The 16,641-nt window shown below is 36.8% G+C and overlaps 1 protein-coding gene across 2 annotated transcripts in view; it reads right to left on the reverse strand.

The window, feature by feature from the left end:
- PIGG (phosphatidylinositol glycan anchor biosynthesis class G) overlaps nt 1-16,641 on the reverse strand; it is an 85,358-nt gene that overhangs the window by 48,389 nt on the left and 20,328 nt on the right. For both annotated transcript variants that reach the window (XM_058826888.1, XM_058826887.1), the window contains 3 exons: nt 14,693-14,974; nt 7,249-7,706; nt 67-258 (listed from right to left, as the gene is read on the reverse strand). In XM_058826888.1, the coding sequence (XP_058682871.1) occupies nt 67-258; nt 7,249-7,706; nt 14,693-14,974 (932 nt within the window). The remainder of the gene's footprint in view (nt 1-66; nt 259-7,248; nt 7,707-14,692; nt 14,975-16,641) is intronic.

Below are 16,641 nucleotides of genomic sequence, written 5' to 3' on the forward strand. Positions count from 1 at the left end.
ATCCCCTGATAGCCAAAGGGTTCAACACCTTGCTAGAAACAGTTACTTATCTGTTGATGAACTTACTTTGAAATATCTTTGCCACCATGTTGCCATGGAAATATGACATTTCCAATAGCTGCCCGGTAACTGTAGACTCCCAGGAGCCCGAGTGCCATAGCAATTTTTGAAACCAGGGAGCATCTTCTTTGAACCAGAAAGAAGATCATAAGAAGGGAGACTGCAGCCAAGAAGGAGAGTTCAGATTTATGTTCAGAGCTGGGAAAGAAAATGAAACAAAAAATCCCTTTTAAAACAGTAATTAGTGCTAAACACATTTGATAGAGCCTTAACTACAGCACTATATTAAATAAACTGTATTAATTATTGCAGCACCAAATTAATCAATGTAGTGGTATCTGTTATGAACTTCCCAAGAGGTACGGTAAAATATTTTAGTATTTTCAGAAAAACAGTTTTATTAATGAGGTTTTCTATTCAAGCATGCACATTTGAAAGTGTAATTATTGTGTTCCACCATATGCTAGTTACTCTCTTAATTATATAAAAACTGAGCTGCGTATTGCATAATAGAAAAGCTTCTACTGCTTTTAAACTAGGGTTTTGTTATTTATACATTTTGAAAAAGTGTGTTTTCCGTATACTACAGCATTGCATTTTCTAGCACTACACAAAAGATTTTTGCACTACAAGATTAAAACTTTCTTTTGAAATAACTAAAAATAGTAACATATAATAACTTTATTTGTTTAGTTTGACACATTATCTACCCTATTACCTACCTATTACCTACCCAAAATTAACAAAAACATAGTTTAAAACACACACACAAACTCATTAGCACAATCTGATTCCCTTATGCAACTATAGCACCTTATATTGTGCCAATACATAGAAGAGGTAAGACATAAAATATGCATCATTGGCAGAGAAGATCACAGATACAGCTTGTTTGTTTGCTCCCCTGCATCCTAAATAGGTAACATTCGTTGCAGAATCAAGGACATTTTACTGAGCTGTGTTATATACGCTGCCAATGTTATATACTTAAATCTTCAGTAGTACCAATTAGCACCAAAAAATGTAATGGGGTAAGGCAAAGATCTACACCCATCCCTTAACACAGCTTCAGAAAGTCTGCTGTAGTCCAAGAATTGCCAACCCATGCCTACTGAAAATATTCCCAGTATACCAAATAATATAAAACCACTAATTCTGTTAAATTTGCCTTCAGTTAAGAAGAGCACGTAGATTTTTAAAGCTAAGGGCTCCATCTTCTGTTTTCCACAACTCAAAATCCCATGATAAAAGATCACTAACTTCAGGAAAATAACAGTGTGCCTGGGCTGTTACTTGCATTGAATTCAATCACACTTAGGAAATTCCAGTTTTATCTCTGATTTAATAAAAACTATTGTACTTCAAACAGGTTTACTTTCCTATTCACTGATATATACTGTATCAGGAGCTTGACGGATAGCTGTTCCAGCTATTGTTGTGCTTGAAAAGTCACAAAGGAAAGTTGTAGAGCAGATAAATTGTCCCATTAGTTCTGCATACAGGACCCAGTCACGTAGTTCTTACACCTTAACAAGATTCCCAAGAGATGCGCTGTTCTCTGAAAGCCAGTGGAGAAAAGTGAGAGGAATAAGATCTAGAACACTATGAGACAGAAAATGTAGTCCTGATGTTTCTCCTCACAATTATTCTTCCTCTACACATGGAGAGAGCAGAAACAGTGGACTCCTGCAGCAACCTGTGAAGATAATGCAAGCACCACCTGCTTTATGACCAAAGCAAACAAACTAATTTTGTAACCACTAAATCTTTCAAATGAGGATTTATAGAAAATTTTAAGCATTCAGGTCATATTCTCCTTGTACTCGCTGTATGAAAGCAAGACAAATCAGGGATAAATAACAGCACAACATCATCATCATCACCTTTGTCTCTTAATCTAAAAAACTCAACACACATTGAGTTTTCATTCTTGACTGCTAGCACAGGGACTAACATACATCTCATGTCCAGGTTTTCTGGTAACAGTCTTCTGTGATCTCTGATAAGAATTTTTTTTTTAATCATACAAATCTTAGGTTTTCCTTTAAAAAAACCTAGCCAAGTGTTTCACAGCATTTGCTGAAGAAACAATTAAAGGATTTATAGCAAGCAAAGTCAGGTCAGCACAAATCACCTACAGTTTCAAGGTTTTCTAGCCAATATTCCTACAGTCAGGCAGTTAAAAGCATATGTAATTATCACATATTTTGAAAGGAGATGGTAGTTGCTTAACACAGAGTCCAATCATTTAGCAAAATTCTAAACGGTTTTGATAGTCTGCTCAGAAATACAAGCACAAACAAGCTACTCGGATCTCAGCTGCCATGTCCTCATGTCCTGGGTTTTTCACAAGCCACAAAATTGAAAGTGAAGAACCAATACCTTCCTGATAGAAAATCTGATGAGAAGGGAAGGAAAAAAGGGCACTTTGGGTCTGTCTTCCTACTGTAACAGTTTGTGGTCTACACTGATACTTCTGTTAATAGAATGAAGGTTGAAGATATTTTCTTCCACTGCTTGGACCTCACCTCATTACTGCAAATACAAGTAGAGTGAAAGGAATTGTGAATGTGCATGATTAGTAACTTAAGTAGATAAGGTCTTTTTTAATTGCTTCTTACATTTTAGAACAGAATACATAGAAGTCACAAGGTGTGCTAGCTTTGAGAGGAAGGGCATTTGGGGATGGTTAGGTACATTATTAAAAGAAAATATTATCTTCCCATGTTGATGCTTCTTGTCACTTCTCTTTCAGCTGACACTGCCATGCAGCAGTTCTGACACCTTTCAAGTATCAGCACTGACCAAGATTAACAGCCAAATAAAGCTAACTGAGTAACAACCAATCAAAAAGAAAACCTGACTTCCAGATAGATTTAGATTGCCTGTTTTCTTCCATTTCATCTACTGTCTGATTTTCTTTTGCTTTTTTTCCCATCAAAGTATTTTTCAGGTTTCACGGTCTGTCTGCAAATAACAAAGAATGTTTTCCTTATTTTAGCACTGCTGAATGCATTCCTAGTAGCCAAATTCAACATGCTATAGGTAGATCGATTTTCCGTGTTTTGAAACTTACATCAAACAGGAAAATCTGGATAACAGTCTCTCTGTTCTAAATGCTGAGCCCCTTAAGCACTGTGTAGTTAGGCAAAATACTACTCTGAGCATATGCACAGATATCTGAAAGATCAATAAAGGGAAACGAAAAAAGAGGGCCGTTTGCTCATTAGTTTATCTTAGAGACAAAATGGAAGGCTGGCTAGAAAAAGCCTGCAAAACCTTGAGTAGCCCAAATTCAAACAACAAGAGCACATATGATCCAAGGCTCCAAATTCTTATTAGTAAAAAACATGCTATTAAGACATAACTATGCCAATAAAACTAGTATTAAAAATAGAATAACAGTTAACCTTATAGACTACCAACACATTTTGGGAAGAAGTGCTTTATGCAACTCAATTTATCACCAACTTTTAATTCATGCTATAAGGAAAACACATCATCTCAATCCTGATCAAATCACTAGGGGAAACAGACATCTCTATGACCCTAATATCATGTGAAGGAGAAGGAACAAAGATGTTAAAATCCTCAACCAAAGAAAATGCAAGCATGCTGGCCAAATAGGAATTCCCAAACACTTTACAGACCACATGATGTGTAAAGATTTAGTTACATTATTGAATAACCTTTCTGAAGCTTGTTCAGTGAGCCATAACAGTCATACATATCAACTACATCCCATCGTTCAAGTCCGAAAACTGTCATACTTCAAATATTACTAATCTTTTAACACTATATTGCAACAGTCAGCATGGAGACATACTGAAAATTCTCCTGTTAGGCTGAAAATTGCCCCATTGTTTTAAGTCACGATGTAGCTCCACAGCAGCCTGAGCCAACCTGTGCCAAGGCTGGCAGGGTTCTGTCCTTTCACTTCCTCCCAAAACACAGCAGTAGTTACACCAATGAAAGGGAGCAGGCAGAACTGTGACAATGACAGTCCTAATCACATATCCTCTTAACTTGCCATGGCATAAACACTCTGGACTGCTGAATCATCTTTTTAAGCCTCCCAAAGTACAAGGTAGGGAGTCATCGCTTCTTTCTCAATTAGATTTGAAAAGCAAGTGAGGTTTTAAAAGGAATGCTTGAGAGTGGCAGAAAGAAAACACTGTTTGTCTGCAGCCCTTCAAAAGATGCAGATACTTCCACATTCTCTTCTCGCAGTAATTTCAACAACAGCAGTGCTGACTTGTATTACACTTCCCTTCCTGCATTCTTGTTACTAAGCCAGCCCATTTGCCTGTGAAGACTAATGGCAGATCAGAGTGAGAAGTGATCCAACTGAAAGCCAGGAGTTTTCCACGCCATCTTGAGTTATTTTTCCAGACATATCTATTCAGTGATTTAGTTCACCATACTGACACAGGAACAGGTAAAATAACAGGCCAGTGAGGTGAGGAGAAAGAGAGCAAGTTCCTTGCCTTGTATGGCAAAAGCTCCTACAGCATACTATTTATATACAAAAGATCAGCCGTAGCCTAAGTGTACAGATGTAGACTCTTTTCTCTTCTACTTTCTTCAAGACCTAAGCAAATAAACTCAATATGAAGCCATAATTTTATAGGTAACAGAGGAAGAAATTCACCTGTAAAATTCTGACATTTTTGTTTTGATATCTAGCTGCTTTACTTCAGCCTTACTGAAGGGGGAGGCAGACAGCTTTAATAGGGTTGTGATGGCTTTATGAAGGAGAATAGTTTATCAACCTGACAGTTTTTCATGATGCAACAAGCTCAGCAGAAGAGCACAAAGCAGGCATTATTATTTCATCTGTGCTTTAACAAGGTTTTTAACACCAGCTCCCATAACATTCCTGTAGGCAATCTCACACTAGAGAAGTGAACAATAAGGTAGACTAAAAAGTACTCAAATGCTGGATTCACAGTTGCCATTAGTAGCACAAAGTCCACCTGGAAGGCAGCCATTATCTGTCAACCTCAGGACTTGGCCGCTGGCCCCCACTGGGGCAAATGCTGTTTAATGTCTTCACTAATGACCTGAGTGATGGGGCAGTGCCCCCTCAGCAAGTCCGCTCACAATACACAACTGGGAGAAATGGCTGATACAGTAGGTGGGTCTGCTGACACCCAAAGGCCCCTAGACAGCCTGGAGAAATTGCCCACCAAGGATCTTATGAAATTCAATGAGGGCAAGAGGCAAGTCCTGCACCTTGGAAGAAACAGCTACACATATCAGGACAGACTGGGGGATGACCATCTTATCAGAGGTGACTCTTGAGCACCTGGGTAGATCCTGAAAAATCAGCATGCAACTTGACCTTGTAGCAAAAGCAACCAACAGCAAGTGGAGCTGCATATGAAAAACCTTATCAGAAGATGGAGGAAGGTTATTTCTTACCCTGTGTTCAACCATGGCTCCAGTTAGGGATTACCCAGTACAGAGAAATATACAGACATATTCAAATTCACATGAACTCCAATTTACAGGGACAAAAACCAAACACAAAAATAGACTCCTCCCTCCCTTCTCCCCTCTCCTTCCTCAACAACAACAAAAGGAGTAAGCCAGAACAGGCGTAAAAAGCCTTGGGTTTACCTGAGTGGGTTGAAGTTCCTGACAGGCAACTAAGTGTTAGAGCTGGGCATATAGGATTTCCCACTTTTGTTATACATTAGGAAGCACCTGCTTCTGTATCTGTAGTCTACACTCCACCTGTGTTATCCCCTTGAGACCCCCCACAGCCCAAGGCTACAAAAGTTTTTGCCGATTTCCAGGCATACTTAGCACCATGAAATCAGAGGTGGAAGCATACTAAAGCAAGACAGGATCTTTGAAAGTTAAGTCCATACATCCACACACAATTTTTAGAAGTCTGGTAACATTTCCAAGAGTAAATAAACATATCCAGGGGACCACATCAGTAAAAGCATGTATCTGAAACAAACCAAATTTTTCAGCTGAAGGAGTTTGGTCCTTGTTTCATGGCTTTGGGGCACCAGCACACTCCAAAGAAAAGGACTGACAGTCTGAAGAAAAAGTCTGAATTAGGGCATTATCGGGCAAATAAATCTTTTGCAGATGGTCAGGATTAATTGTAAAAATCCTTACAGTCACACCAAATCACACCTTATCCTGCTCATATTGGCTTAGCTCATAATGAAGGAGTGACTTATCTATCATATGGACTTGATGTAGGAAATACGACATTTTTTCCTCATTTCCTCACCTCAAGAGCAGAAATGCATGGTGAAAACTCTAGTATAGAACAACCGCTATAATGCGATAAATTCCCTCATAACTCATGTCTTCCAGCACTCATGCCTGTCACTGCAATTAGCATTTCATCTGTGAGGCTGCCAATAAATAACAAGTCTCATTTGCTCATGTCATTTTTAATGAATGATGAATGACATTTCATCCGTGTGTTGTAAGATACTGGCAAGAAATCTATTTATCTTACACAGCAGAGCCTCTTCATCTGCTGTTTGCAAAACCTTGACTAGACAGTCAAAAAGTATTGCTTCTCCATCCACTAACTGAAGTACATGAGACAGTTCAAGTATCACAGAATAATAACTGTAGTTCTTAAAAACACTGAAAGGTATTAGAAAAAGCAGAAGCCCTTCTCTGCTGTACTTTCAGTTATAAAAATTTCCCTTTTTTGTTTATCATATTACACTCAAAAAATTCCTTCAGCTTTTCACCCACACATTACAAGCGTGTGATAGACAAGGAAGAATTCTATGTGTGGCATCTTCTCGTGTGACATCATAAATTTTGGAATTATGCAGAACCTTCCTGCCTTAATTTCAAGAGTTTAATTCTATTAAGTGATTTTTAATTTCTCAAACCAGACACTGTTGAGTTACACATGGAAAATATTTACTTTTTGCTTCTGATAAACCTATCATGTATAATTGGCATTAATTAGATAAGTCATGGTGCAGGGCAAAGATTATAAACTATTGATAGTACACAAGGAATTACTCCTGCATGAAATAGCAATGAAAAATTCCTTATGCCACTTCACTGTTTATCTGCTTTGTATGTTTACAGCATTTTCCGGTCAGAGACTGCATAGAAAAATACAAATTTCACCAAATGAAGCACACATCAATTTTTAAATAAGGCAGAAAGTGTGACAGTAAATCAGATACCCACCTTGTCAACCAGTGTCCAAAGTCTGGCCGATGAGCCCACTGGACACCTGTCTGATTCAAGGATCGAAGCAGCCGACAGCAAATAAGGATGATCCATGGAGTTGCTAAGCTTATCCACTTATCTGATCCTTTTATAAATTCAGATGAAGAGGTGGCCTTGCCCAGTTTCGAATTACTTGCTGCTGGAATGTCTATATTCTTGCACTCAGAGACTTCCCCAATACTATCAAAATTTTGTTTCGCACTGGTGCCAAGTTGAGGGTCACATTCTTTCAGAAGAAAATTATTTCTGCAAAGTTCCTGACACAGCACCAAACAAAGTGTATTGATAAGAAAATACCAGGTCTGATGTTCCTCTTCTATAAAACTGCTTGCCCCCAAACTCAAAACATGGCCAACAGTTCCAGCCAGAATCAGGACATCTATTTCTGACCAGCTAGAATTGGACACAATAGGATTCTGTCGGGGGGGAAAAAAAAGCAGCGGTGAAAGAGTTTATAAAAATTTCACTTGTAAGTACTCATAGTGTGCTTACAGCAATTTACAGCAATGAAAACAAAATAAATAGCAGGATAACTTATTTCTATCTTAAGAAATATAAAAAATTTATAAAATAATCATTTCAGTGAAGCATACTCAGCACTATAACATAATAATAATTTTTAAAACTGCATTCTGTTTAAGGAATAAAACTCTATGAATAATCATCACAACTGTAGAGATTAAGATTCCCTACCACCCTGTAACAGAAGGTTCAAAGGAAGTTCATGCCCTGTTGCATATTTGTAAAAGTAAAAATAGAAATCCTGCAGAAATCTTGAGATATAGGTAAGAGGTAATTCTCTAGTAGTTGAAATCTGTAATATCTTTACTCAATACAGTGATAACCTTCACTAATCAAGTTAACAAAGTTATTGCCTGATGGCACCCCTTCACCTTACTTAGCTTGAAATGCATCTTTCATCATAAAATCTACTTTAAACCTTTAACCATCTATTATTTACTTCAGAAACTATGCTTATCTAAAACCACAATATTTTTTGTCTAATGCCTTCATTAGCTCAATTTTCTGTTCTCAGCAGTTAATTGGAATTGCTTTATCACCACTACCTTCAACAATAGGGCTAAAGAGAAAGCATAAGGGCATAAGGAAGTTGAGAGCCCCCGGTTCATTGTTGCTATCAGGTAAAGAACCATTTCAGCACACAGAGAAAGCCATAAAAAGACCACAGAGAGGCACAACCATGATAAGTATGCACTAAGGAAGATCATACAGATGGCCAAAACCCTTCAGCTGTTAGCTGACAGGCCAACAAGAAATCACCGGCAATAGCTCTGCAGGGCGTCAGTCTGGACTTCACAACAGATAAGGGGGAAGTGACAGTGCACGGGTGTTAGAGGTATCTGATAGCGCCTGTGGATCTGTACCAACTCATTAAGTAGAGCTTCTAGAAAGTGTCATGGGTGGGGAAGATGGGGTGATGAGGAATATACTGGAAACAGGGGCAAAGTAAGAGGAGAAAGAAGAAAGGATTCAATTATATATAATCAAGAGCCAGTATACACATCTTTGACTCCACTCCCTGTCCCACCTGTGGGTGTTCCAAGATGCCACTGCAAGTAGTTGGGGACAAGCCTGCACATCAAAAACTTGAGACCAAAGAAAGTAAAAGCAAGCAAGAGGACACTAGGACCAGCGGAAGCTTCCTAACAGACCTTAACAAATAGGATAACATACATGTTTGTGAAGAATTTTGGGAAAGACACTGTCAAAAATCATACATTACTATTTTATTTTATCTCATCTTGCACTATTACAGAATATCACGGAGTAACTATTAAACTATATTTTAAGACCTAATAAAAAAAAAGTTTAAAAGCCAGATTGAAATTACTGCATGCCATTTTTACTTCCGAACAAAGATTTCTGAAACTGCTTTCACATTCACTTCTTTAACTCTGTATTTTAACCACATCATCCTCCTACATTTGACCTATGAACAAACTTACAAAAAAATCTTGAATATTCATAGGGATAAATTTCACAGAGAACCTAGTAAATTAAAAGATGCACAATGTACTACAATTCCTGCATGGTTTAAATCATGTTGAAAGAAAATCAAACCAAACTGACCTTTGAACAGTTAACAAGAGAGCAGGTAATAAGCAATACAAGTATCTCTGAACATCTTAAATGCAAGCATCACTTGTGTTTATGACTTACTGACAGCAGCATATGTATTTTTGTTCAATAAGCAAGACAATGTAACACAGAGAAGACAACAAACACTTGATGCAAGAAGACAGTAAACATTATTAGGAATTTTGCTTTAGGGAAAAACTTTTGTAAAATCAAAACTGAATGAGTTGTATGTGAAAGAATGCAGGAACTATAATTAAAATTATGACCTATTCACATCTCCTTCCTTTCTTGTGTTGTTAAAGACATTACATCAAAATAATTTCACTTAAAAAAACCCAACAACACAAACACACAAACAAAATCCCACAAAACCAAAAGTCCCCATTACACACAACAGTAAGGGGGGGGGAAATACCAATAATCTGAAAAAATGTCCAGGTTCAGTCTACATTTACTAGCATTTGAAACTTCTTTGGTTTTCTAAAGATCACTCAGTTTGTTTAGTACTCTATTCTGAAAAGCAAATACCATAAGCTGGTATTTGGAACAAAAGGACAAGGTAGTCTCTCCAAAGACCAAAGAGCATGAAATTCACAAAGCTGAGACAAGAACAGTACATGATGGATCTTCAGCAAGTTTAAATTCCAATAATTCTATCATGCTGACCTTAAAGATCTTGACTAACTAAATAAATGAGCATGTAAGCACCATCTGCTTGCAGAGACAAAGGAATCTGAGATCCTAAATAAATGAGAATGAATGAGTCTGTGATGTCATTTGTCCTCTTTGTAGACATAACATAAAATCTATAGAAGGATTGGTCTCTTGTATCTAGTTGCTGTCAGCAACTGGTATGAAAACTGAAGTGATGACTTATCAATGGGGAACATACAAAAACCTCATCAAAATGATGGCATTAATGTGAAATGTTCCAGGGTCAGAATTCAGTTATTTCTCACCTGCTTGTCTCTCTCAACTTCAGTGAAAAGAGAAAAAAACTACACTTACATTCACATCAAAGGATTCAAATCCAATGACGTTTACTGATAAACCACATTTCAGATCCAAGTTAAATCACTATGCAAAATTAAAAATTATTATGCAAATTATAATCTCCTAAACCTTGATAATCTCAAGAAAATCTGGAAATACCTTTACCAAGGTTTTCTAAATTTAGTTCTAATCCCTTATAGATAAACTGTGTCTTATTATGAATGCCATGGGTATGGTGTCATATACAATCTGACCTTAGATTATTTAAATTGCACCTAGTTTTTAGATTTGGTTTAAAGGCATTGAAATATAGGTCTCACTCTGATAATCACAGCGCTGTTTCTCCAGCTGCTGAACATTCCCAGCTCTCAGGAACCCAGCAGAAACTCTAGATACTAAAAAACCTGTATGACTCAATTTGATATCTTGTTTGGTATCTTAGCAAAAAAACTTAGAACAGAAGCTTTTGTTTAGAAATCTTTAAATGCCAGGCTTTAAATGATGTAAGCATATAATCTCCCAAGCCAAGGCAGCTTTAACAACTGATGTATCAGCACTAGAATTTAAGCAATAAAAAACTGACCTCTGCCCTATCTTTGAACATACCTTGCTAGCTTGCAAAAGTGTCAGTACATAAATGACAGAGTACATGCACCTTTGATCATTAAATTTTGAAACTTCCTCACTTTGAAATAAAACCTGTATTAGTCTGTGCTCCGAGTCTTATTCCAGTTATCTGGGTTTTTTGTGATTAACCACCTACAGTTAATGCCTGAAAAATTCTGCAACTACTTTTCAGATGAGAAGCATTTTCTTTTTCATGTTCACCATCACTCACAATTTAAACACTTATCATTATGCTCCCTTCTGATACTGGAGCTCCCTGAACCCAGTCTTGATTCTCTATGATGGTAACTTTCCCATGACAAAGTACTACAGATCACACTTGTTTCTACATTTTCACAGCAGTTTGGGATAATTTTTCAACACTATCTGGTAAAGCCACCACCCAATCAGCTTTATTCTCCCCAAGTCAGAAAATGCTGAAAATATTTTAGGTGCAATTGCATAAAAATGTAACATTGTTCAATTCATCAAGAATATCAAACAAAGGAGGAAAACCAAAAATACTGTTAAATGAACAGGTACTTTAAAATAAACTGAAAGAAGAACATTTTGCAGACGTAATAAAAATCCACTATAATTCTGCATAATGAAAATTCTTAAGACCTCTACTTGACAAGACTTTACTTCTATATTCTAGTTTCAAAAAAAAAAACTGTTAGTTTTTATTTCTATCAGAAACAGGGCAAAAACCCCACAATTAGTAGTAGTAAATACTATGCTTAAATCAACTACCAAGCAATTACAGTGAAACTATGAACAAGAAATTAGAATTTTTAACGATTTTCTGGAATTCATAAAGGGCTGCCGAACTATTTAAAGCCTGAAGTATCATTAAAAGAAGGGACTGGTTCTGCTAGAAACACAGCAATCAGAATCTATAAATAACAGTCAGGAAGCAGATGCTAACACTGCCTGCACTGGTCTTCAGAAAATTCATGAACTTGGTAATCAGTTTCTATATTCAGCCACAGTGGGGGAAAAAAAAGCATTACAAATGAGAAGCACTTCAGAAAAATCTTTAGATGTGAACGGAAACAATTTGAAGGAAAAAAGCTCTGAAGCCATTAACAGGAGCGCTTATCTTAATTACTTTTAAAATACCTACATTTTATCATATAGCTTGAGCTTAGAAAAGGCTTTTGAGCTTTTTTTTTTAACCAGAAAGGCCAAGATTCAGGATTCTACTCCCACCATCAGAAGACCAGGGCTTCAGAATTCTTTCAGAAGTGGACTCCAAATGCAGATTTGCAATGTGGAGATGCACAGGTAACAAAACACTTGAATTCAGAGGTATTTCAGCATAAGTGGTACTCATAACTCACACAGAAGACCCTTCAAGATCAACACACAGCATACAAAAACCACCCATTTCTCCCCCAAAATCCAGACATTCCACTGGAAAGAAGATGAAAGACAGAGATAAATGTTTGGAATGCATCTGCATTACAAGCAGCGCCAGATTTATACACTGCTCCTTTCACCTTCTCCACGCTCTGTATTTGTCTAAGCAGACACAAAAAAGCCCCACCACATCATTCTACAACAGCCCTGAGAGTGGTAAAAGTATCAGAACCAAGTCACTGCTTTTATACATGTCTGGAATGAAGGCACATACTAACTAAACTCACAAAATATTTCAAGCTTTCTCTGGAACTTGAACAGGGACAGCAAAGCCTCCCTGACTGACGCGATGAGATACATCCAGTAATTCAGTCACCTATGGAATAGGAGTGAAGATAGGATGACAAAAATGTATTTTTACAGGTCTGAATACAAACAAAACCTCAAATTCTACCTCAAACAGAATTAATCTTGCCTAAACTTCATCAGATATACTTAAGCTTCCCACATTTCCAAATATATCTCAGGTAGGAATATGATCACAGAACCAACCTGGGATGGAAAATTCATTATTTTTTTATTTCTATCTGCCCCAGCCCTGAAAAAAAACAACATACACACAAACCTGGCTGAAAACCTCACTTGTGTATTATCAACTTGAAGCAGACGATCTGAGGGTGAGACACTAGAATGGGCTGCCCAGAGAAGCTGTGGATGCCCCATCCTTGGAAGGTCAGGCTAGATAGAGCTCTGAGCAACCTGGTCCAGTGGAAGGTGTCCCTGCCCATGGAAGGGGTTTGTAAATGGCTATCTTTCATATTACTTCCAACCCAGAGCACTCTATCATTCTGAGATTCTTTGAGACTGTCCAGCTGGAGAAGAAATATATCATCTGTAGTCATTGCTCTCCATGCTATTGAAGTGGCATGTAAGTAAATTTTATGCAGGTCTACAAAACTCATCATATTTAGAATTCTCTTTACTAAAATTAGAAAAACTAGTAACAAGATGACAAGTTTATCTTTCATAGTTGTGTTTGTTTGTCATTGCACACCAAATACACATGAGATTTCTACACTGGAGCATTAATTATTATTTCAAGGTTATATTCTTATCCTTCTTCTTCTAAGGAAAAAAAAACACCTAGTCAGAAATTACAGAAAAAAATATGATCTAGTATAGTTTGAATAAAATATATTAGCAACCTGATTTATAAGAATTTAGATTTAAATCTACACTCAGGAATTACAGCACATACCTGCACAGAGTGCAGAATGAATCTTTACTCAGGAACACTGAAATTTTCTGAATTGTAATAAATATAGCTGTTACAAAATGTTTCTTCAAGTCAGAAAGTTTGCTTTTCTCCTTGATAGAGTATGCTGTCATATCATTAAAGCAATGGACTTGTCATATTTTGTCACACACTTAAAAGAATGTATTAAACCCCCAAGCTTGATTCTATGAACATAGTTGATGAAGGACTGTACTGCACAGAGGTTGCACCATTGAATGGAATACTATAGGCAGGAAAGCTATTGAACATCAGGGACCCTTGAAAAATATGACTAACAAGCAGCAGAAAAAACAGCTAGAAGCTGATTTTATGGTGTGACTGACAGCTCTTGGCACACTAAATTTCACAGTGGAAGAAAAGACATCGCAAATTTTATTTCCTTGGAATTATCTGTATTCTATTGAACACAACAATAAAACTCATCAAATAACATACAGAAGGTAACTCCTCACACTGAGGACACTTTGAGAACTCCAAAGACTTTAACAAACTCTATTTCTTAACCTCTAAAAGACAGATTAAATCAGCTCCCTCTATTGCATGCTCAAAACTATTTAAAAAAACCCCAAACATTAATAACACCAATACACGGAAAGGTAGAGTGGCAAAATATATTCTTCTTGGAGCATTACTGACTCCTGTATCATCACTGTCCTTTGTGCATATTGTTGTAAAGTATTATACATCTTGTTTTAATTGCAATTGTGAAACCTAACTATGTAAAAGCATACAATTTGTACAAGGTATAAATGTTTCTGATCTCATAGTTAACCAGAAAATATTGTACAGTATTTAAAAAATTTCTTCAAATTGTGTCAAAATAAGCACTTCTGAGATCTTCACCAGCCAGTATCATGCCACAGTGACAACAGCACGTTTCAGTTATAATTTTAAATAATAATACATATTCATATTACATTACAAATAAGAATTTCTTTAAGCACACACAGAGAAAACAAAATTGTAACTGACAGTATTATGAAAGATAAAAGACAGTATATGAAAGATAAAACATTTTGAATCATAATTAATGCATGCCCTCACCTTCACTGGAAGTCTGTAATTCTCCAAGATCTTTGCTATAGCAGATAAAATACCACACATGAGTGCAGAAATCAGCATCATCACTCCAACTGCTGTCAACCAGGACATACTGCAGAAATAGCACAAACTTTCTGCTGATGTGCATACAATGACATGTACAGCACACAGCATTAGACACATCAAGTAAAACACCAGAGAGAACAGTGGAGGGGAAAGGGGCACTTCAAATTCTGCCCGCTTACTCAGGGCTTTTGGAACACTGAGCAAAAGTAGTAGCAGAACCTAGAAAAGAAATAGAGGATTAGTACTTTAAAAATTGGGGTTAGCTAAATATACAGTGAGAATTCACACAAAAAATCATGCTGTTTTCATCCATGTCACGCTGCTAATATACATACTTTATCAAAAAGAACTGTGAAGAATTATGTTTGATTTCTTTTCCCCCAGTAAGATATTACTATATAAATGGGAGAACCCAATATTGTCTTTTCATCTATTAAGGGCTTAAACACACAAGTTCCCAAGTTCAATAAATCATCATCTGCCTCTTCACCTGTGGCAACAAATGATATGTATGACCTTCATTCCCTGTAAAAGACCTTGAACTCCCAATATTGAAATAGCTCCCAGGCAAACAAATTTGACCCATTGTTTGTCACCTGCAAATGGCTGAAGTTAATACACTCTGTCAAAGGCAGTTTATTTATTTCCTGTATGAGAAATACATATGTATGATATCCTGCTGAGCTAAATAGCTTCCCAGGCAAGGGGAAGTTCTCATACTATCCCACAAGTGTATACTGAATTTCTAGCTCACTAATTCTCACAGTATTTATTTCTTGTATCTCTCTTTATCTTAATTTAACTTATTGCTTTTACTGTCTTTGCTCTGACCTGCACACAGACAAGGCAGAATTCCAAGTTTCCTCTTATGTAACTGTAGCAGCAGAGATGAAAAATAAAATGAAACTTTCTGCTACTCAGATACAAACCTTTACCAAAAAGTGGGAAACTTCAACCACACAGTAAAATGGTTTGCAAGCTGCAGAGATGGAGATAGGACTAGACTGACCTCAATCAGCTGGTGCTAGAGCTAGATTAAAACAAATCAAAACAAAAAACAACTATATCAGACTACTGTCAACCAGTAATCTTTCACTGTCACTTGCAAAACCTGTGCCTAAATTTTTTCCCCACACTGCAGCGAGACATAGTAAAGTAGACAAAAAAAAAAACCCCAACGAACGAATGCTTTGCAATAGTCTGCTACTTCTATATATTCTACTGCATATTTCATCTGGTTATGCAAATATGCAGTTTTGAGTATCATACTGGCTTAAGTATTATATTTCAGCCCATCACTCAAAATTAAAGCTAAAACTTATGGCACCCATGGCAGGACAACGCTCAAAGTGTAGATATCTACCAAGCTAAACTTAGGTCTTTGGAGCAAATGCACTGTTACCAGTTCATGTCTCAGAGGTATTCTTCTCAACAGAAATACAGGATAATTGGCATTTATAGCATGGTGTAGTTTGAAGCAACATCTGAGTTTCTCTAGTCTTATTTATTCAGTGAAGGTGGAAAATCGATATCTAGACAAAAACATTTTAGAAAGCAAGGCAGTTTCTTGAGTATTGCGCTGGAGAAAATAAACTCCAGCCTTTTTGCTGGAATCTTACAGTTATTCTGAGCATACACTCCTAAACAGAAATTCCTGTGGTTAGTAGCTGCATACTTCTTTGATGAAAGTTGATTGCTTATAACACCTAAGATTTATTTTCCAGAAATAGCAAGCATCTACAACTACATTCCAGAAAAAAAAAAAAATCCAGTGCTTCAGATCTAAAGTAACTCTCAACAGCTTGAATGCGTAGGTTCTGAAAACAAAGGAACAAAGAAAGATATGCCCCTTCAGCTTTGCACTGAACTTTGTCCACCTCCAGATC

This window comes from Poecile atricapillus, chromosome Z (genome assembly GCF_030490865.1).
Source record: "Poecile atricapillus isolate bPoeAtr1 chromosome Z, bPoeAtr1.hap1, whole genome shotgun sequence".
Classification (NCBI taxonomy): Eukaryota; Metazoa; Chordata; class Aves; order Passeriformes; family Paridae; genus Poecile; species Poecile atricapillus.